This window comes from Podarcis bocagei (assembly GCF_964188305.1).
Source record: "Podarcis bocagei genome assembly, chromosome: 13".
Taxonomy (NCBI): domain Eukaryota; kingdom Metazoa; phylum Chordata; class Lepidosauria; order Squamata; family Lacertidae; genus Podarcis; species Podarcis bocagei.
In genome coordinates, this window is record NC_138138.1 from 46,360,918 (window position 1) to 46,383,721 (window position 22,804).

Genomic DNA, 22,804 nt, shown 5'->3' on the forward strand with positions numbered 1-22,804 from the left:
TGGAGCCCATTCTGACCAAATGAGGCAAACATTTGCTTCAACTGAAGAAACTGAAACTCCGAAAGAGAAAGAGAAACATCAACATTATTCTACAGTGGTGCCTCGCAAGACGAAATTAATCCGTTCCGCGAGTCTCTTCGTCTAGCGGTTTTTTCGTCTTGCGAAGCAACCCTATTAGCGGCTTAGCAGATTAGCGCTATTAGCGGTTTAGCGGCTATTAAAGGCTTAGCAGCTATTAAAGGCTTAGCGGATTAGCGGCTAAAAGGCTATTAGCGGCTTAGCGGCTTACAAAAGGGGGGGGAGCGGGAAAAAATCGGAACACTTGCAAGACGTTTTCGTCTTGCAAAGCAAGCCCATAGGGGAAATCGTCTTGCGAAGCAGCTCAAAAACGGAAAACCCTTTTGTCTAGCGGGTTTTCCGTCTTGCGAGGCATTTGTCTTGCGGGGCACCACTGTATAGCTTTTCTGATTAGATAGCTGATATGAATGAGAAGTAGAGATAATATATGTATTATAGTATAGTTTTTGATTAAGTGATATATGAATTAAAAAAACTAAATTTAAAAAGTTACATTATTTTGAGTTAAATGTGGTTAAAAAAGTGAAATACCTGGGGGTCAACTTGTCTTCCAAAAATTTGAATTTATTTAAAGATAACTATGAAAAATGTTGGTCAGAAGTTAAAAAAGACCTAGAAATCTGGTCAATATTGAAACTTTCCTTGTTGGGCCGAATCGCAGCTATAAAGATGAACGTATTGCCAAAGATGTTGTTTTTGTTTCAAACCTTACAGATCGTGGACAGAGTGGAATGTTTTGGAAAGTGGCAGAAGGATATTTCAAAGTTCGTTTGGCAGGGCAAAAAGCCCCGAATAAAGTTTAAAATACTAACTGATGCAAAAGAAAGAGGGGGGTTTGCCCTGCCAGACTTAAGGTTATATTATGAAGCTGCAGCCTTCTGCTGGATGAAAGATTGGATATTGTTAGAGAACACTGATGTCCTAGATCTGGAAGGTTTTAATAATTCGTTAGGATGGCATGCGTATTTGTGGTATGACAAGGTAAAAACACATAAAATGTTCAAAAACCATATTGTCAGAAAAGCAATATTTATGGTCTGGACAAAATATAAAGACTTATTAGAAAGTAAGACCCCGAGGTGGTTATCACCAGTGGAGGCTAAGGCCCGGAAGAAACCCAATATGGAGGCCGGCTGGCCGAAATATGGGGAAATAATAGAAAAAAATGGAGACAATTGGAGGTTGCAGAGCTATGAAAAACTAAAGAGTAAGGTGCAGGATTGGTTTCATTATGCTCAAATTCATGAGGTTTTTAAGTTGGATAAAAAAACAGGATTCCAGGTGGAAAAATCGAAACTAGAGACAGAACTGTTAGAACCGAGGACTAAGGTACTATCGAGAATGTATAACTTGCTGCTTAAATGGAACACCCAAGATGAGACAGTTAAATCAGCCATGATAAAGTGGGCTCAAGACATTGGGTACAACATTATGTTTGAAGACTGGGAAAGGTTATGGACCACCGGTATGAAATTTACGGCATGCAATGCCCTGAAAGAAAACATTATGAAAATGATATACAGGTGGTACATGACCCCAGTCAAGCTTGCTAAGATATACCATCTGTCTGATAACAAATGTTGGAAGTGTAAGGAGGCTGAAGGGACATTCTTTCACCTTTGGTGGACTTGTCCAAAAGTGAGGGCCTTCTGGGAAATGATCTACAATGAGTTAAAAAAGGTGTTTAAGTACACCTTTCCTAAGAAACCGGAGGCCTTCCTCTTGGGCATTGTCGGCCAAAAGGTGTTAAAGAAGGATAGAACGTTTTTTATGTATGCAACTACAGCAGCAAGAATTCTTATCGCCAAATATTGGAAGACTCAAGATTTGCCCACACTGGAAGAGTGGCAAACGCAATTGATGGACTATATGGAATTGGCCGAGATGACTGCCAGGATCCGAGATTTGGGAGAAGAAGCAATGGAGGAGGACTGGAAAAAATTTAAGGACTATTTGCAAAAACTTTATAAGTTATATGAATTATAAGAACTCGCATGATTTGGAAAGGTTAGCTCCAGCAATGAGAGTGGATGATATACGAAACTAAGCAATACCAATGAAAGGACTAATGTTTAAATGTTTAAAATGAGATTATATTTGTTTTTAGAGTAAATGGATAATAAGTAATTTAAACTTAAAATGCAATGATCTGAAAGTACTAAAGAAACACATGAAACAAGGTTATAATTTGCTGATAATTTTATTGTTAAGAATGCACTGTGTGGGAGATGTGGGGAAGTCCGATAGAAGACTGAAATAAGCTTTGAAATGATCCATCTTTTTTCTTTTCTTTTCTTGTTGTTTTCGTTTCTTTGTATATCTGACTGTATATCTTTATCTGGAAAAAATGCAATAAAAAATATTTAAAAAATAAAAAAAAGTTACATTATTTTGGAAAGGCATGAATTCAACAATAGAGAGCAGCTGATAGAAAGAAATAAGTAATCAACAGAGATGTTTGTAGTTTCACTTAAGTTGTTGGTATCAATGTAGGAACATGAGGTCCTAAAAGTGTAAATTGGAATCCCCATGTGTGTGTGCAACCTACCTAACCCCTAAAACAAATTCCCTTGTGAGATCTTTTACTAGAGTCAGCTGGACACTATGCCGGCCAAGAGTGCCAAGAGGGGCCAAACATGGAGTCCATGGAGTCCGGCACTCTTCCGCTGCGCAGCTTACAAACTGTCCGTGCCGATCCAAAAGCCCTTCTGCCTCTCCTTGGCCGGTTAGCAGAGCGATCACAGCGGTTAGAAAGCAATTGCAGTGTGTGGGTAATAATTCAGAACAAACACAAGGCGCTCCTTATCTTCTTAGCCTTTAATCATGTAGAATAACAGCGTACATCAGACCTGGCGAAACCTCGCACATTCTCCCTCTCGCATAGCGACAGACTGAAACACTCAGAGCAAAACCACTCCCATAAGTGTCTGTGACCACGCCTCAGGAAAGAGACGTCACTCAGAACTCTTTAACCCTGTAAGTTCTGAAACCTTTAAGCTCTGAGAATTGACCCAAATTATCTCATGCCCACAAATGAGCTCTCACAAATTGGACTGCTCCCCACAGAGTTGGTTTATTACAAAATAATAAATGATATTTTAATTATAGATTGATTAGTATGGTGCAGAATATATAGAACTATGGGTGCATTTAAAGTAATATCCTCATGCATTCAAACTCATAGAGACTCTCCTCCCTGAAAGGGAGGGTAGGGGTTGTGGTCGGAGCCCGAGCCCCGGCTAGCAGGGGGCGTGGCCCCCTGCTGCCCGCTCACCTGGCTGGCGCTCACGCCCCCTCGGTGGCCATCCAACCGGGGGCCACGGAGGGGGCGTGTTCAGCAGCATTTTGCTGCAGCGCCAGCCTTCCCCGGCCTCATTCTTCCTTCTTTCGCCCCTCGCGAGTCAGCAGCAGCTCATCTCTCATCCGTGCTCAGCAGCAGCGACCACGTGGAGCTGGACACGACGCGGACTTTCTACCAGGGGAGTATTCGGCTTACTTTTCCTGTTCCGTGTGCTTTTCTCTTTTCCGCCCCTGATTGCCCCTCGTCCTCTGTGTGCATTCGTAGCTCGTTACAGCTTCCTTCCTAGATCCCGGCTCCTTTGTCTCTGTTTCCCAAACCTCATCCCAGCGCCTTATTTACTGGCCGTGGTCAGTTTCCTGGTGTGGCTTGTGAGTTTAAGGGAGCTTAAGGGTGCTGCAGGGAAGCTCCGTGGTCCGGGGTGCCTGTTTAACCACGTGGTCGAAACCTCTTTGCAGCCGCCGGCCGGGTTCAGCCGCCCAACAGCTGACGGGCGCATCTAGCTTATTTTGCTTGCTTTCACCTCCCCCATTACCTTCCCTTCCCCCCAGAGCCATAGAGGGGTGGGGTGAGTGTGTGCCCGCTAATTATTCCGCTTGAGCAATTTAACATTGGGAAGCACAGCGTTGTTCGGAGGTTTTAAGAGTTTAAAAGACGTTGCCGGCGCTTCCCCCTGCAGCCCTAGAATTTAAATCCCAGTTGCCGGCGTTTGCCTTCACGCTCTCTCTCCGTTCCGTCTGTGCTACAGAGCGGTAGGGTGTATTTAAAGGGCGGCCCGAATTGGTCTGTCGCTGCGGGAGATAAAACGCGTCGCTAGCACGTTTATTGCGTTGTAGCCAGGTCTCCACTTGTTTCGCTGCTCTTTGAGCTTTGTTTCTACAACCCCCCATGCTTCTCCCCCCCCTTCCGACTGAGAGCTGGTCACGGTGGGGGGGGTGCCCAGTTGGCTTCATCTAAGTACCTACGCGTGTTGCTTCCAATCCCAACTTGTGCTGCAGCATCTGCTTTTGTTTGCGTGGCTTTGAGGGACCCATTTTCATTCGCCTAGCAATTTGTGCAGCCCATGTGCGTTACTCCACGTGTTGCTGCCGCGGCTATTGTTTGAGATTATTACAGCTTCACCTCACCTGGCTTGGGGGACCCCCTCTTCGTAGCCTACCAAGTGTTGCTGCCCACGTGCTTTAGCCTCCCGTGTTCTGTGGGTGTGTGCGGGTGTGAGTGTGCTCGTAGCTCTGGGTGTGGGTGAGTGTGTTCTCAGTCGTGCCTGGCTATTTAGAGTTCTGCTTCTGCCCCCCCCCCCCAGCTGGCTGGGTGTTCTTTTCCCCTCCTTCTCCTAGCTGGCCGGTATTTGTTTTTACCCAGTACCTTCTCCTCTTGCTGCTGAACTATAACGTGATGAGAGAGGGTTATTTCCTATTTTGTTCAAAACAGCAGGACTGAGTGTGCTCTCCACGTGCTCGCCAACCCTGCAAGTTTTCTGCTTTCCCCCCTCTTTTCTCTAGTTTGTGATCCTTTATGTTTAGTATAAAGGGGATAAGTTGTTTCTGGGTTACTGGGTGTCTTCTAGTTCGCTTAGTTTCAATCATTCGGCTGAAGTTTGAATTGTAACGTGGGGAGGGAGAGCTATTTCTATTTCTATTTTGTCTCAAACAGCAGGGCACAGTGTGCTCCCCACGTGCTTGCCTACCTTATAATTTCACTGCCCTCTTTTGGGTTTCTGATTCTCAGTGTGTGGTTTAAAGGGGAATAGTTTTTCCGTGTTGCTTGAGGTTCAGGTTTTCTTTTTCGTGCCCACTTGGGTTATTTCATTTAAAAAATTCTTTCCCACCTCTGCCCTTGTTTTTAGCTTTCTTGCTGCCCCCCCCCCCGTCCTTCCCCCCCATAGGATTAGAGGGTGTTGGTGAATTTGTTATTGTCTTATTGTCTGCCTCTCACGGTTGCTGGAGGAACGCTGGTTGAAGCTCACCGGCTAACGAGCGGTGCTTGGGGGCTTTGTTATTCAGCATTTGCATTTGGAAAGAAGCACCGATTCACCTCCAGCTGTGTTCCATGGGCTTGGCTGCTGAGTTATTGTTCCATTGTTTCCTTACCAGTACTTTTAGTGTCACCTTTCGTTCTGGCAGTCGTAGGATCCTTTTTGTTGTTTGGTCGCTTAGCAATTGATTACCCTGCAGTTTCTTGTTGGCTGGTCAGGAGTAGCTCAGCTTTGGGGAAGCCTGAACTAATTGCATTGTTGAATAACTAGGTGGAGCTTGGTAGCTTTTGTGGGAGTTTTATCTCTGGCCTACCCTGGGTTACTCCCATAGGGCAGTGGCTCCACATATACAGCTGCGATTCACAGGCTGATTTGTAAAGCATTTTTGTTGTAGTATCAGGAAGAATATCAAAGTTTGGGATACGTTGAGATTTTATTAGCGACAATACTGAAACTCATCGTATAGTTGCTAATCAGTCAATAGCAGGAGTAGCAATTAAAGTCAATAGCTACAGGATATTTGATTTGGTTAATTAGCACAACCAATATTGGGAAATATTAATCGGAATATAGGGAGAGAGATTAGTAATTAAATTAATATGCAAATAAATAAATAAATTATATAATAAATAGATATATAGACATAGTTAATAAATTAATACTTAATTTAAATAAATAAATAAATAAATAAATAAATAATAAATAAATAAGATAAGATAAATAAATAAACAAATACACACACGCTCACACACACACACACACACACTAACTTACATCGTTACATTTGTGGTTCAAAGCGCACCTGATGGCCCCTAAGAGGAAGCGCGCGCCTGTGGCCACACGTAGCTCAGCAGAGAGCGCATCACGGGGACGACAGGGCAGGGGTAATAATACAAAGCCTCCTGTCTCCCACTTCCTAAACGCTTTTAGATCTTTTATAGATGAATACGAACAACGCTTCCCGGACGCGAACCACAGTCCCCCCTCTTCCCCTGATGTCATCCCGGATACCCAGGAGTTCCCAGAGAGTTCTCAATCTTCCCAATGGGATGAACTGCCTAGTACATCGGCCGCCCTCTTTAATGATACACAACCGGTGCGGACTAGGTCCCAGTCACGGGCTTCGGCATCCGGGTCTCGGGCGCGGGGGGGGAAAGCTACCTCTCTGTCTATTCGCAATAACAATCCTGCTGCCCTTAGCTTTTCTAATCGCTCACAGGACAAGCTGCCCAGGGTCCAGTCGCCCGATTCTGCGGCTTCGTCGGCGGCTGAAGACGCGCAACAGGGGGAGGAGGGCACCGTCGCTGCAGCGCCACTGGAGAAGCCTTCGGGAAAGAGGCGTGAAAAGAAGAAGCATGTATGTCGGAAGAGCAGGTCTCGGAGGGAGGACTCCGATGATGATACAGGTACTTCTTCGGAGTATGACAGTGACGCGTCCCTAGGTTCCTATTGGGGGAAGGGCGAGGAAGTATCTGGTCTTCCGGACTGGGCACTGTCGAGGAGGGCCAATTGCCATCGTAAAAAGTTTGGGGGGACCCAGGAGTGGAAGGATGGGGCTCTGGTAAAAGATGCCACCACATCCACCTACTCAACCTCAGATGTTATACCAGGTGATCACCTATCTCCTAAACTACGAGCAAAAATCTTAAATGGTGAATTTGTTGACATGTTTAAATTAGTGCCCCCAGCAGAGGAGTTAGGTAGGGGTGAAAAGAGGCCCTCGCATGGTAAGAGAAAGAGCAAGTACCCTTCTGTGCCTAGGACATTTGAAAATTGGCTTGATGGTTTTCAAGCCTTTATGGGGACAATTGCTGCTGCTTACCCCAAGCGGGCGGTTCACCTTGTTGCCTACCTTTCACATATTTGCACGGCCTGTGCTCTTTCGGGGGAGGCGGCAGCCATAAGCTATGACAAGAAATTCAGAAGGAAGGCGTCCAGGATCCCATTAGCACGCTGGGATCAGATTGAGAATGGAATATGGTCCGTGGCTGTCGGTCCGTACGTGGAAAAGAGGCCAGTCGACTCATATCGGTCGGCCAGAAGTGACCAAAGGAAGGATTTTAAGCGTCGGGTGTGCTGGGAGTACAACAAAGGGTTTTGCCAAAGGCCATCTTGTAAATTCACACATGAATGCGAAAGATGCGCCGGGGGTCACCCTGTTACATCCTGCTTAAAAGGGGGGAAACAGCCCTTTCGTGGAGGCCGGGGGTTCCATCATCCCAGTTCCAGGGGGGCCCCCACAGCAGGGAACAGACGGTGAGGTAGTCTTGGGATTGGCCTTTTCCCCTATTAAGCTTGTCCCCCTTTGCAACCTTTTGTCTCTTTACCCGGATAAGGATGCAGCTTCCTACCTCAGGGAAGGTTTTTCCAGTGGGTTTCGTATTCCCATAGCGGGTTCTTTAATTGCAAAAGATTCACCCAATCAAAAATCAGTTAGAGAGAGACCGGAAGTTGCTGAAAGAAAGATAGCAAAAGAGGTCAGCGCGGGCAGGGTTGCAGGCCCCTTCGATAGTCCCCCCATACCAAATTTGCACATATCTCCACTAGGCATTGTGCCCAAGAAGACCCCCGGTGAATTTAGGCTCATCCACAATCTGTCCTTTCCAAAGGGTGGCTCGGTCAATGATGCCATCCCGCCCGAGTTATGCACAGTTAAATACGCCACCTTCGATCAGGCAGTTAAGTTGATCCGCAGTTTCGGCCCCGGGGCGTTGTTGGCAAAGTGTGATATCGAATCGGCCTTCCGCCTCTTGCCAGTACATCCTGCTGATTTCCGGCTGCTGGGTTTTAAATTTCAGGGAAAATACTATGTTGACAGGGCCATGCCAATGGGCTGCGCTGTTGCCTGTTCGGCATTCGAAGCCTTCAGCACGTTCTTGGACTGGGCCCTGCGTTTCAGGGCAAATACCATTGGGGTCACACATTACCTGGATGATTTTCTTTTTGTGGGTGGAGCCAACACGGGGGAGTGCGCCTCCTTGCTGGAGGCCTTCTCAGCCCTGGCCGAGGACCTTGGGGTCCCTCTTGCTGCGGAGAAAACAGAGGGACCAGCCACGCGCTTAACTTACCTTGGCATTGAGCTGGATACAGTGGCCCAGTCATCCCGCTTACCTCTGGAAAAGATTGAAGCCCTTAAACAACTAATTCAGGACACTCTTAAGCTTAGGAAGATCACCCTTAGGCAAATTCAATCTTTATTGGGCCACTTTAACTTCGCGTGCAGGTTGGTGTCCCCCGGACGCCCCTTCTGCGCTCACCTTGCCAGATTGTCAGTCGGTCTGAAACACCCCCTCCACAGGGTTCGCCTCCCCAGGTCGGTCAAAGCGGATCTCGAGGTCTGGACAGCCTTTTTGGGGAAATATAACGGGGTTTCTCTTTGGCAGGATGTCTTGAATCTGTCATCTGACTTTCAGGTTCAATCGGACGCAGCAGGGTCTTTAGGTTTTGGTTTGTACTTCAAAGGGCGCTGGTGCGCGCAACGCTGGCCTTCAACATGGCAGGGTCAGGCCATCACGCGGGATCTCACCTTTCTCGAGTTCTTTCCAATAGTAGTGGCCGTGCACATCTGGACGGAGGAGTTTCGAGACCACCGAGTGTGCTTCAGGACCGACAACCTGGCGGTGGTGAACATTCTTGCCAGGCAGTCATCTCGGTCTGCGAGGGTCTCCTCTCTCCTGCGGGCGTTCGTCCTCCGTTGCCTTGAGTACAATATTTTATTTTCAGCCAAATTCATACCCGGAGCCAATAATGATATAGCCGACGCCTTGTCTCGATTCCAGATTCCTCGCTTCCGGTCGCTCGCACCTGGAGCACAACTGTTGCCCGAACCCTTTCCGGAGTACCTGTGGAACGTTGGAGACGCAAAGTGATACAGGGAGTATTAGCGTCCGTGGCACCTTCCACGCTCAGGTCCTATAAGAAGGCCTGGTGTGATTTCCTGGGTTTCAGGTTTGGGTTGTCTGGGCTGTCGCATAACACACACCCCACTACTGACGACGTCCTGCAGTACCTGTCCCATCTGGATGATCTCGGACGTGCTACAAAAACTTTAAAGATCCACGTAGCAGCCATCAGCTTCTTTTCAAAGGCGATGTTTGCGCAAGACCCATGTTGCGATTTTCTGATCCGTAGAGCCATTGAGGGTTGGGGCAGGTTGCAACCGCCTAGGTCCGTTGGCCGTAAGCCGATTTCTTACGGATTGCTATCTCAGATACGCGTAAAACTCAGGACAATTTGTTGGTCCAAGTTTGAGGCACGGCTATTCTCTGCGGCTTACGCTATAGCCTTTTTTGGTGCGCTCAGAGTTGGTGAGGTGGTGTGTGAAGCTAGTGCGCGGGGTTTAACTCGCGGCCTCCTGTGTGAGGATGTACAGCTATCCGAATCTGCTGTGTCAGTACTTGTGCGTCAGTCCAAGACCGATCAGACTGGCAAGGGTGTCCTGCTCAAGCTCACGGTGTCGGCCCAGCAGGGCCCATGTCCGGTAAAGGACACGAGGCGGTATCTACGCCTTAGACCAGCCGTCCCGGGACCGTTTTTGATACACGAGGATGGGTCGCCCCTGTTGAGGTACCAATTCACTAGAGTAATGCGCAAGGCTATTGAGGCTTGTGGCCTACCCCCCCCCATGAGTACGCTGCACATTCGTTCAGGATCGGGGCCGCCACCACGGCCGCGCACCTGGGGTTACCGGCAGAAAGGATAAAAGAGTTGGGCCGGTGGAAATCCAATGTTTATAAGTCATATATTCGCAACCTTGCGGCTACTCCTTAGTCTGCTTACCCTTCCTTTGTTCTATCTTTATCCCCAGCTATGTCCGGAAGAAGCGTGTGGATTTGCGGCCATAGTATAGTCCATTGGGCCCGTGTGCGAGCGGTGAGCTGCGTCCTGGCACCCAACCTTGGTCTGCCACGTGATGTTCGAGTTTCCTGGTTTTCGAGAAGAGGCATGCGTTGGGAAGAGCTGATGCCTTTGCTGTGGGAGAAAATAGCCAAGCTCGGCTCTCCCGACATCCTGGTGATTCATTTAGGGGAGAATGACCTTGTCAACAAAAGGAGTGTGGACTTGTTGTCGAGCATAAAAAGAGACTTGAATGCATTCGCTGCCTTGTGTCCCAGAACGACAGTATTCTGGTCCTCCTTCCTGAAAAGAACTGTGTGGCGCGGTGCGCAGAACTGTATGGCCATTGAAAGAACCAGGAAACTCGTAAATCGGGTGGTAGCCCGTTGGGTGTGCTTTATGGATGGCCGAGTGATTTATCATGACCGTATCCGGATTAGCGACAAAGCTTTATACCGGGATGATGGTGTCCACCTATCGGATCTGGGGAATGACTTTTGGTTAGCTAGTGTCATTAAAAACATCTGGGATTGGTTGCAGCTTTGAGGGTATTGGCGGCGAGCCTTTGGCTCGGGTGGCGGTTAGGCATTGGAATAATGTGTTGCGCTGTGTGGAAGTGCTAGGTGTGGCCATCGCCTATGCCTTCAATTTTTAGGGGTATTCCGTTAAAGGAATCTGGGGGTCGTGTATTCCGTCCGATGCCTGCTTGGCGGGAGGCCTTGGCACGACCCTCGGTGACAGCAGGGGTGAGCCTATAGTTGGATTAGCATCAACAGGCTCCACCTACTGGTGAAGAACCCACTTGTTTCGATCCAATGCCTAAGCCAATACCTTTTCAATTGCTGTAACCAATAAAGTTGTGGCCTTTTCTAGCCCATTAACCTTATATTCCGTGTCCATGTGTCTTCATTTCACTTCACCTGGGTCGGGTCCTCGAACCACAATAATAGGTTCCTACACCACAAGGGGAAAATAAAGGGATAGAGGATAACAGTGTGTTGCATGATTCCCAAGCAGGGCTGGCCCTCCCATGAGACAAGGTGAGGCAACCACCTCTGGCGGCAAGATCCACAGGGGCAGCAGATCCCAATGTAGATCTTTATTCCCCACTTATTCCTGATGGAGATCTTCACTCATTCCTTCTTCCCTGGAGAGGATGGGGATGCCGTTTTGTGGCTTACATCAGACAGCAAGATGTCTTGGGCCAGCTCTGCTCCCAAGAAGATAGTGATTGATGCAGAGTTTACCTATCCAACCACTGACTAGAGCAACTGCTGCAGCTATGTGGGCATAAGGATGTGCTGGACCCAGAATCTAGGAACAGGAATTCTATGCCTGAAGTTATTGCACTTCTGAATGATATATCTGGCCTTCACACTGACAGGCAGCTTTACTAAAATCTAAATTGACTTTGGTTTAACATCATCAGAGGCCGTGTCATTCAATCCTCCACAAGTAGCATCCAATACAAAGAAAGATATAAACAGAAGACTTTGTGGCTTCAAACACGTTCTTTGTGTTCTACACCAAAACATCAACAAATTTAAATTAATTAGGACAATGTGGCCAAATGAAATTGAGGGGGTTTTATGATCAGATGGTGAACATTTTATTTATGAAATAAAAAATATTTTATTTCCGGGTTGCAGAATGGTCGCGACAGAAGTTCAAATGCAGATCCAAAGTTCAACTGAAGAAACTGAAACTTTGAGTTGGAAAAAGAAACCTCAACAGAATGCAATAACTTTCTTAATGGTCAACTGATATGAATGAGGAGTAGAGATGATTAAACCTATTATTTATTTTTATGAAGCAATATTGAGCTTCTGGTTGTCAGACCATTGTAATCACTGGACCCAGCAAGTGTCAGAATTTAATTAGGGTTTGGGACGCTAAACTGTGTATTAGACACCTCTAATCCCCTGAATCAGCAAGCTAATTCAGACAAGCTAATTTCCCGTGAAGTGATAGCCTGGGTGACGGGTCATTAAGAGAACAAAGGATCAAAGGCGCCTCGGTGTGAAATGGCAAATGGGTGAGGCCCCACTTCCTCAACTGATAAAGATACATACCAATAACATTCCATTTTACAGACCAATCTAATACAAAGTTTTCCTCATGCCAAGGAACAGAAAATTACAATTTCCCCCCACATATTATCCACTTTGCCTCCTCCGTTGCATTCATACAGTTGACCTAGTTACCCGGAAACCATTGTTTCTTGGTGAGAACTTGCTGCTCACACAAATAGAAAGTTGCTTCCACTGAAGACTTGCTAACAAGGTACCCATGAAAGCACCCAGAGCAGTATCTAACATCACCTCATTTTCACTCTTCTCCATTACATGGTTGCATACACACACAAAACAAGCAAGAAAAACCTTGTTCTTCCTAAACTATAATTCCATGAGGTGATAAATATATTTACTTGGCAGCTCTGCTAATGATGATGCAATGTGGGGTCGTAAAAAAAATGGCAAGAAGTGATTGTCTCCCCTGTAATTATTCAAATTACAGTAATTAATTCACCTTGCCAATGCTCCAGAAGGCAGAATATGGGGTGGGGAGGGGGGGTCAACAAGCAAGCCTGAAATGTTTATAGTCTCCCAGTGTTCCATAGATAGTTAGGATAATGCAGGAGAGAGAGGCCAGGCTCTGTGATGGTACAGGTCATATATCAAATCACTTCATCTTATTTACCGTTCAAGGCCGGTTTTTGTGACAGGGTTTAATGATAAGATGCATGCATGTCCCTTTAAGCACTGAACTGGCAGAATCAGCTGCCTCCAAATCGATGCTGTTCAAATCAGGCTGATGATGATAATGATGATGATATTGTAGAGAGGCAAAGAAGAGTCCATGTGTAGAACCTTGCTGCTGCTGCTTCTCCTGCTCTTCCCCAACATGGTGTGCCAAGTGCATAGTGCTCATTTTACCACAGCCAGCCCTGTACCTATTCCACATGAGTGGTATGAGCCAGGTGACCCTGTCATTGGTGGCATAGCATCTCATATCCGCTACGTCTTCCCCAATGTTTTATTCAATAAACACCCCTCTGAAGTCTTGATTGACAACCCACAGTAAGTAAATAGTCTTTAAAAAAAATTTTTTCATTCTTTACCTTTTTATATTTGACTGAAACATGCTTTGAATGAATAGTTTTAGAACTGCATTGATTTGACAGCCTGTAATTATTTGAAGATTTGATAAACTGTATGAGAAACATCTGTACATACAAAGCATGGGATACAGCAACTCGCCTATGAGAAAAGGTTATAACATTTTAGTTCTGAGAAAAGTGAGCAAGAGGTGACATTATATAGGTGTACCAGATTATGTATGGTGTGGTGAAATTGGATAGAGAAAAGTTTTTCTCCTCTTTCCTAATACTAGAACTTGGGGAAATCCAATGAAGCTAAATCAGAGCCAGTGTGGTGTAGTGGTTAAGAGTGGTAGACTCCTAATCTGGTGAACCGGGTTCGCGTCTCCGCTCCTCCACATGCAGCTGCTGGGTGACCTTGGACCAGTTACACTTCTCTGGAGTCTCTCAGCCCCACTCACCTCACAGAGTGTTTGTTGTGGGGGAGGAGTTGTTAGCCGCTTTGAGACTCCTTCAGGTAGTGATAAAGTGGGATATCAAATCCAAACTCTTCTCTTCTTCTTCTAAATGTGGAAAAATTTGAGACAAGCAAAATAACCTATTATTCACAAACTGCATAGTTAAACCATGCAATCTGCTCCCCCAAGAGGTAATGGAGAATGCCTTGAACTTGCCTAATGACTGGCTGCTAAGGTAAAACAAAATGAGCCATAATGTTGGTCTTAGTTACTCAGTTATTCATAAATGAAGTGGCTTTTTAAAAGAAGAAATTACCTATGTGATTTCTAGTCTCCCATATGAACTTTGACTAGTGCAGACGTGTTTACACATGTTGGTGTTCAAGATCTTTCTTACTAAATGGCCAATTGTTCTTCTATTAGCATTCTTTCAAGGACTCAGTGACTCATTCCCTTCCACCTTTCTCCGATGAAAATAGGGACGCCCTATTCAAGAAGAAGAAGAAGAAGAAGAAGAAGAAGAAGAAGAAGAATTTTACTATTTATTTCCCACCCAACACACTGGGTTGCCATTCTGGGTGGCTTTCAACATATATAAAACCATAATATTACATTAAACATTTAAAAACTTCCCTATACAGGGCTGCCTTCAGATGGCTCGGGGGTCAGATAACTCCATACCCCCCCACAACATTTCTCCAAGGAAAGTAGGGACATCTGAAGGAAAAGTGGGACATTCCGGGATTTATCAGGGACATCCCTGGAAAATAGGAACACTTGGAGAGTCTGGAGTTGCCTCTTCAGTATTTGCTGAAAGCTACATAGTGAAGTTGCCAGATGAACGTCTTGTGGGAATTAGACTCTAGTTCACATTTGCAGAGTGTGCGAAAGTCAGCCCTGGGTCGTTTGATCCTTCCATTAGTTCTCTTTTTTCTCCTATAAAAACTATGCAAAACTCTTTTTTAAAAAGTTTAAAGAGCCAATAACCTTTACTCAGTATACTTGCAGTTGCAGATCAAATACAAAGCATGTAGCTGAGACTTAAATAGCTAAAACTTAGATAAAGCTGTGACAGACTTAGCTAACTCTGAGGCAGAAAGCAGCACAACAGTTCATAGCTGTTGCTCTCACTGTTAAGACTCTTCAATTACGTGCAATAACTGTCATAACTGCCACAAAGTGTATGACATCACAGAGTTCTACAGCTCTTGAAATTAACCCTCTACATATGCATTTTGGATGCCAACACCCCAAATTTCTGAGGAGAAGGTGGAGCAGAGAGTGCACTAGATATCATTTGACAGGCTCTACTGTGATATGAAACACTGTCTGACTCTGAGTGATATTGTCCCCAAAGTGCCACCCTAAATTGTTACAGCAGGCTGATGTCAGAGAAACGCTAACTTGGCCAGATGACAGATACCCATTCACTACTCATAAAAGCTCTTCCATATTGCTGTTTGTCAGTGCAATAGTGGCAGAGAAGTAAGCACTCTTTGCCACCGCCATTGCTGTGTGGTTGGTGTGCTAATGTTCCCTGGCATGTGTTTGATCAGTTTCATACAGAAATTTACAGTGCAATATGTGTAACTCTCCATTGCTGTATCTTTATTCTCTCGAAAACCTGATACTTTGCATTGAAAATGGCAGCTGTCATCAGCTTTATTATCATTTAATACAAGTTTTTATTTACAGAGAAAGCTGCTGCCAAACGGATATAGCGATAATTGCAAAAACCGTAGCACATTCATATGGCACAGTACATATTTCTAGATGGAACTGTATAGAGAGAAGGAACAATATTTTCAGAAATGCAGAAGATGTAGTTAAAATCAAGAAACTTTCTGACCCTTTTTAATTCTGAGGAATTAAAAAAAGCAGATTTGGACTAAAGAGCAATCCAAACATTCTAAAGGAACAAAATTAGACCTTTCTTTCCAATAAGACTTAATTCATTACAAACTTTGCTGCCTTTGAATATACTCCTTATATATCCTAACAGTCTGAAAGCTGTATCTCTCAGATTTTGTGCACTATTTACTTTCCTCACGTAATAATGCCACTTTATTCCCAGGGTGTTATCAAAGTTCTTCCAGCACATCCTTGCCCTGGTGTTTGCGATTGATGAGATCAATGAGAATCCCAAGGTCTTGCCCAATGTCACTCTTGGGTTCCACATCTATGACAACTACCATAACTCTAAGATGACCTATCGCACCACTCTGGACCTGCTGTTTAAATCACATACCTTTGTCCCCAACTACAAATGTGGCTACCAGGAAAATGTAATAGGAGTCATTGGGGGACTGAGCTCTGATGTCACCTTGTGCATGGCAGACATCTTGGGCCTTTACAAAATTCCACAGGTAGGAACATTATGGGTATCAGAAAATTGAGATGTAACACTATAATTCACTCTTCAGCTCTCTTTCCAGTAGCAGTCTATGGATTCATAAATTTGGAGTGGTATAACAGGGACAATTGAAAGGGACTGAAATGTATGGGTTTGTTGATGTTATAGCATGGGGGTCTCCAACAATGTGCATGACAGGGGCAAGGTTACAACGGATGTGTGCTTAATGCGTGTAAGGGAAGATTGATTCAAAAGTGCCAGGTTGATAAATGGGATATCCAGATGGGATCATATAATATCCTTGGAACATATTATCAGTGGATCATGTAAGATCAGGATATGTTACCTAGAATTGCTCTCCATATGAAATGGGAAATTGAGCAAGATTGATTGTGTATTTTTTATGTAAGTGGGGGTGGATATTTTCCCCAAAAAAATCATTAAATTTGGGATAAAAAAAATCCTTCCAGTAGCACCTTATTTTGACTATGGCAGACCAACACGGCTACCTATCTGTAAATTTGGGATGTGTGGGATAAAGAGGTTTGCTTTCAATTCTTCCATCCTTTTCTAATGGTTCTCTTTTTCTTTTTTCAGATTTCATATGGTTCATTTGAAGCAGCCACAAATCATCAAATTAAGTTCCCTTCCTTTTACCACATGGCTCCTGAAGAAGCTCTTCAGTATCAAGGAATTATCCAGTTGCTTTTGCATTTTGGATGGAAATGGGTTGGGCTCATCACTCCGGCGAATGAAGCTGGAGAGCATTTCTTGAATACCATTGAACCAATGCTTTTCAAGAATGGGATCTGTTCAGCATTCACAGAAAGAATTGAATACCATGTGCATTACACTGGTAACATACTGGAGATGGTCCGTGATACAAGGATTTTGTCCCCACCTTTCATAACAAGCAAAGCAAATGCAGTTGTTGTATATGGAGAAAGTGCATCTATTACATGGTTATCAACTACTCTAACGTTAATGAAGTTATCTGAGTTCATATTTTCTCAGTTCAAAAAGAACTTACCTGAAGAAAAAGTATGGATAACCACAGCTCAGATTGATTTCATTTTATATGAACTTCAGAAAGTTATTGATGTTAATATTCAAATGTTCCATGGTGCTATCTCTTTTGCAATTCATTCCAAGGAAGTTCGTGACTTCCGAGATTTTCTGCAACATGTAAATCCTTCCTGGGAAGAGGGAGATGATTTTATCTCAGGTTTCTGGGAACAAACATTTGGTTGTTCACTTACAGACTCTACTAAGTCAACAAAGAAAGCTAAGCCTTGTACAGGAGAGGAAATGCTGGAGAGCCTTCCTGCGTCATTTTTTGAAATGAGCATGACCAGCCACAGTTACAGTATCTATAATGCTGTGTCTGCTTTGGCACATGCCTTACATAGGCACTTGGCTGGATCCAACCGCAGAAGAATGGAGACTGCAGGCAGACAATCTCCTCAGAATATAGAGTCTTGGAAGGTAGCGTTTGCTGTTACAAAGAGTTTGGTTTACAAAGTGTTCACTATTGTGCTCTGACTTGATATTTTATGTGAGTTGGTATTTAGTTACAAAAAAAAGAATGAAAAATATTCAGTTACAGAAATAAACTTTAATAGATACAATATCAAGGATCGGAATTAGCATATTTCTTAAAATGGTATTAAACCAACTCTGGATGAGAGACTTTTATAAGCACCAGACTAGCAGCTACCTCAGGGACGCGGGTGGCGCTGTGGGTTAAACCACAGAGCCTAGGACTTGCCGATCGTATGGCCGGCAGTTCGAATCCCCGCGGCGGGGTGAGCTCCTGTCTTTCGGTCCCAGCTCCTGCCCACCTAGCAGTTCGAAAGCACCCCTAAGTGCAAGTAGATAAATAGGTACCGCTTTATAGCGGGAAGGTAAATGGCGTTTCCGTGTGCTGTGCTGGTGCTGGCTCGCCAGAGCAGCTTCGTCACGCTGGCCACATGACCCGGAAGTGTCTCCAGACAGCGCTGGCCCCCAGCCTCTTAAGTGAGATGAGTGCATAACCCTAGAGTCGGACACGACTGGCCTGTACGGGCGGAGGTACTTTTACCTTTACCTTTACCTTTACCTAGCAGCTAGCTGAAGACTGAATAGCTGCTAAATAACAGCAGCTGAGAAGGAATTGGAAGTAGTGTTTTCCAATATTTCAAATGGCATTTAATTAGACACTTTTTGTAGCTTTCGGGTGCGTAGTCACCATGGGGTGGTCATAACAGATATCCCAAGCAAGTTTGCTTAGGTGAAGCATAATTGTTTAAATTTATTTGCTGGGAAGATGTGTTTGTCATTTGATTTAGCAGGAAGTGACAGAAATTTCTTCAATATATCCTACCTGATTTCTTTTATGGAGACTTTTGAATGGGCTCTTCAAATCTAAAAGAAGATTCCTACTGAGTTGCAGGCTATGCTCCTTAAGCAGAACATAAATCATTGGGAGGTTTTGTAATACTGTTAACTTTTTAAAAATCTTCTGTTCTCATGTACACTCCAGATATGATCCTTAGAACATCTTCCTCTTAGACATGAGAAATTTGCATGAAGTAACAACTGCAAAGATTTTCATATGTGCTGATTGGTCCCAGTTATCCAAGAACATATCATCACACAATACTGATTAAAAAGTGAAATGGAAAAGGGGCATAAAAGAAGTCTTTAAACGTGACATCATGTAACTTTTCCTCCATATGTGGTGTGTGTGGTATAAATTCCTTCATTTGCAGAAAACAAGAATGGTTCTGCCAATTCTACACTGTCATAAACTATGTGTTGAATTAAAACTTTATAACCCCTAATTATAAAGATCTTGAATGCATCTAGGAAAGCTATTCAACAATTTTAATCAGAATGTTTTAATACTTTATAGACCTTTTGATTCTCTTTCCACCTAGCTCCACTCATTCCTACAGAAGATCTCATTCAACAACTCTGTTGGTGATGAAATTACATTAAATGAACATGGAGAATTAGCAGCTGGTTTTGATATTACAAATTTGATCACTTTCCCAAATAGATCCTACATCAGGGTCAAAGTGGGAAGGCTGGATCCTCAGGCCCCTCCAGGGAAAGAGCTCACCATTAATGATGGACAGATTGAATGGCACAGGGGCTTGACTCAGGTGAGGAAATTAATTTATCTAATATCAGCATTCATGGTTATCCTATAAAATATGATGCAAGAAGGCTTTTTTTCACTTAGCACCTGATTAAATGTGAAGTTTACTGGTACAGAAAAGCGGGCTTTAAGTAGAAGACATTCATATCTAGATGGATAGTATTTTAATGGAGATAATCTCTGTTTAAACAATTAGCTTTCCTTGTAGGAGCATGCTTGCACATTAGTTTAAGAGATCCTACTTGTTGCCCAGCTGATGTTGACTGCATTCTGTTTGGTGTGTTATATTATATTCTATATGGTATGAATATTCCTTTTTTATTTATTGCATATTTGTAAGCCACCAAAGAGAAAGCAATATACTTTAAGGAATACTGTAAGTCTATCACTAAATAAACAAATGAACCACAATACAAAATGAGCAGCATGCACAGAAGAAATCTCATGTTAAGGATGACCAGTGGCTATCAGAGAGAGTTGTCAGCCATTCTTGTTTGTGAAGTCCTAGAGGCAGATCTCCAGTTAGTGGAATCTGATGATGATGATGATGATGATGAATTTATTTATATCCCACCCATCCTGCTGGGTTTCCCCAGCCACTCTGGGTGGCTTTCAACAAAATATTAAAATACAATAGTCCATCAAACATTAAAAATTTCCCTAAACATAGAATAGTAAGCTTGTTACAGATGGAATACCAAGCTTGTTACAGCATCGCTGTATTATAATCTTCTGTAGTTTGAATGAAGCTATGTACAGCAGGTATATATCTAGGCAGTGCTTTTTCTCTAAAAAAAATGTTTAGGGGTACTCTCGTTTTGACTCAAGAAAATCAACATCTTATAATTCAAATAAAATGTATGATGCTATGTGCAGCAGGTATACATCTAGGCATAGCTGTAGCTAGTGTATAACCCTCAAATGGGCATAAGCAGCCCCCAACCACAGAAGCCACTTGAGACCCTAGTAATGAGCTGGAATCTCAAAGTACTTCCAGAATACAAACGTCTTATTTCACAGTGACTCCAATCCCTCCCAGAAGGGATCCTACACATAAATCTGACACAGAGAAACCACTCACCCAAAGCACTTTTGACTTATAAGGATTCAGCCACCATCTTGTCCAACAAAACCTTCAGATAGCAGTGCACCACCTTCACTGCTTCTCCTCAGTGACACTGTTCTCCAGATTCCTAGGAAATAGACCCTCTTCCATATAAATGTTGAATCACAAAGATGACAGAAACTGAAACCTCGTGGGCCAACACAGCCCAAAAGCCATGCAACTAAGCAATACCCTCCTAGTATTACTTTCTAGTAACAACCCTGCAGGTAGGAGCAGAACCCTTGTACTATAGTACGGTACCTCCAATTCCCAAATCCTTGATTTTCATCATAAGGATACCAAGTGACATTCCTGAAGGAAACAGCTGTGGTACCATCAACTGGCATACCCAGTTTATTGAATTTTAATAAAGTTGTATGTTCAGCTATGCCAACTATGTTTACCCGAATCTTATTGGGCTCGTATGATGCTTAACAACTGCTTTTTATCCTTTTCCATGCGCCACCTGTGCACATAAAGATCATATGTTTCATGTTATCGGTCCTCCTTTTGCTGATAGACCCCCTGATGTTAGATTAAGTCCCCCCAGACATTTTCTTAAAAAATAAATTATTTTTATATTTTTGGATAGGTGCCACCCCTGTCAGTATGTAATGACAACTGCCATCCTGGTTATGGGAAGAAAAAAAAGGAGAGAAGTAAATTTTGTTGCTATGATTGTGAACCATGTCCCAGCGGGATGTACTCAAGTGAAAAGGGTGAGAAATGTCATATTAAGATAGACCAAACTGCACAATTTATTTAGCAAATTCTTAGATCCTTAAAATTTTGTTGGTGTTAAAATTCTGGAGGTGAAAGGGCTACAATTTTGATGTCTGTATTGTTCTCATTGTTTGAAATGTAATCTTTAATACATCCTGAAGACATCATTTTTAGAAAGGAATGTAATGCATTTTACATACAAATTCTACTAGATTATGATGGAATAGAAGTGGTGGTCACTTCTCTAAGAAGAAGGCAGTTTGGAGATAGAGTGAATGTCTCATTCAGTGGACCTCTCTTGGCTCACAAGATTTCAGCTGTAATGTTGCTCTCTTTTCACTACAGAGCACCTTGTGATTCTAAGGAGGAGGAGGAGGGCCACTAACACATAGAGATGTCCTCTATGTAGAAATTCCAGATTTGATGCATTAGATTTATTTCTGATATATCTCAGGCAAATGTCTTTGGACTAGAAGTTCTGAAAGCTGTCCTGGTAAATAACATTAGCTAGGTGAACTCCTGATGACAAAAATTCTTAAGAATTTTCTTCATAGTTTCAAATTCTCCTAAACATTTGTCTTTTCAGACATGGAAACATGTATCAGTTGCCCAGCAAATAAGTATCCAAACCAAGACCAGGATAATTGCATTCCTAAAATACCAAACTTTCTTGGCTTTGATGAAACTTTGGCCATCATTTCAACTTTCTCGGCACTACTGTTGTCTCTGATCACAGCTCTAGTGTTTGGCATCTTCATTAAGCACAAGGACACTGCCATCGTCAAAGCCAACAACAGAAGCCTCACTTACATTCTCCTTGTGTCCCTCCTCTTGTGTTTCCTCTGCTCCTTGATGTTCATTGGAACACCTAAGGAGGCAACCTGCCCACTCCGACAAACAGGTTTTGGCATCGTCTTCTCTGTGGCCCTCTCCAGTATCTTGGCCAAAACCATATCAGTGGTTTTGGCATTCATGGCTACCAAGCCAGGATCCACAATCAGGAAGTGGATAGGCAAAAAACTGGCTTATTCCATTGTCCTCTCCTGCTCTAAAATTCAAGTAGGGCTTTGTAGTCTTTGGCTGACAACTTTTCCCCCTTTCCCAGATTTGGACATGCACTCAATGAGTGAAGAAATTATATTCTTATGTAACGAAGGGTCAGTCCTCATGTTCTATTGTGTTTTGGGCTATATGGGCTTCCTTGCCATTGTCAGCTTCACTGTGGCCTTCTTAGCCAGGAAGTTGCCAGACAGCTTCAATGAAGCCAAGTTCATCACCTTCAGCATGCTGGTCTTTTGCAGTGTTTGGATCTCCTTCATTCCAACCTACCTGAGCACCAGGGGAAAATACATGGTGGCTGTGGAGATCTTCTCCATCTTGACTTCTAGTGCTGGATTACTGGCTTGCATCTTTTTCCCCAAATGCTACATTATTCTTGTGAGGCCTGAGTTGAACACCAGAGAACATCTAATACAAAGAAAGATGAATAAAAAATAATATTAGAATCTGTGATTTTCAAGTTGGTATTCTGCAGTGAAATGTCAAAAATGTGAATGAATGAGGACAAAGTGACCAAACGAAACTATTTCAACAATTTTGTGCTTTGTTTCTAAACTGCAAAATGGTTGCCTGTTCTTTTAAGAGCCCTTTCTGATCAACTGAGGCAAATGTTCAGCTAATGTGGATACAAAGTTCAGCTTAAGAAACTGAAACTCCAAAAGAGAAAGAGAAACATC

General features: G+C 43.7%; 1 protein-coding gene across 1 annotated transcript; it reads left to right on the plus strand.

Moving 5' to 3' along the window:
- Window positions 1–15,254: 15,254 nt before the first annotated feature.
- LOC308571853 (vomeronasal type-2 receptor 26-like) lies at window positions 15,255–22,565 on the plus strand (the record flags this gene model as incomplete). The annotated part of the gene is made up of 5 exons (XM_081167466.1): window positions 15,255–16,111; window positions 16,696–17,583; window positions 19,017–19,244; window positions 20,938–21,064; window positions 21,655–22,565. Exons 1-5 carry the CDS (start codon window positions 15,950–15,952, stop codon window positions 22,563–22,565), a joined length of 2,316 nt encoding a protein of 771 aa, XP_081023592.1. The 5' UTR covers window positions 15,255–15,949.
- Between the last annotated feature and the right edge of the window lie 239 nt (window positions 22,566–22,804).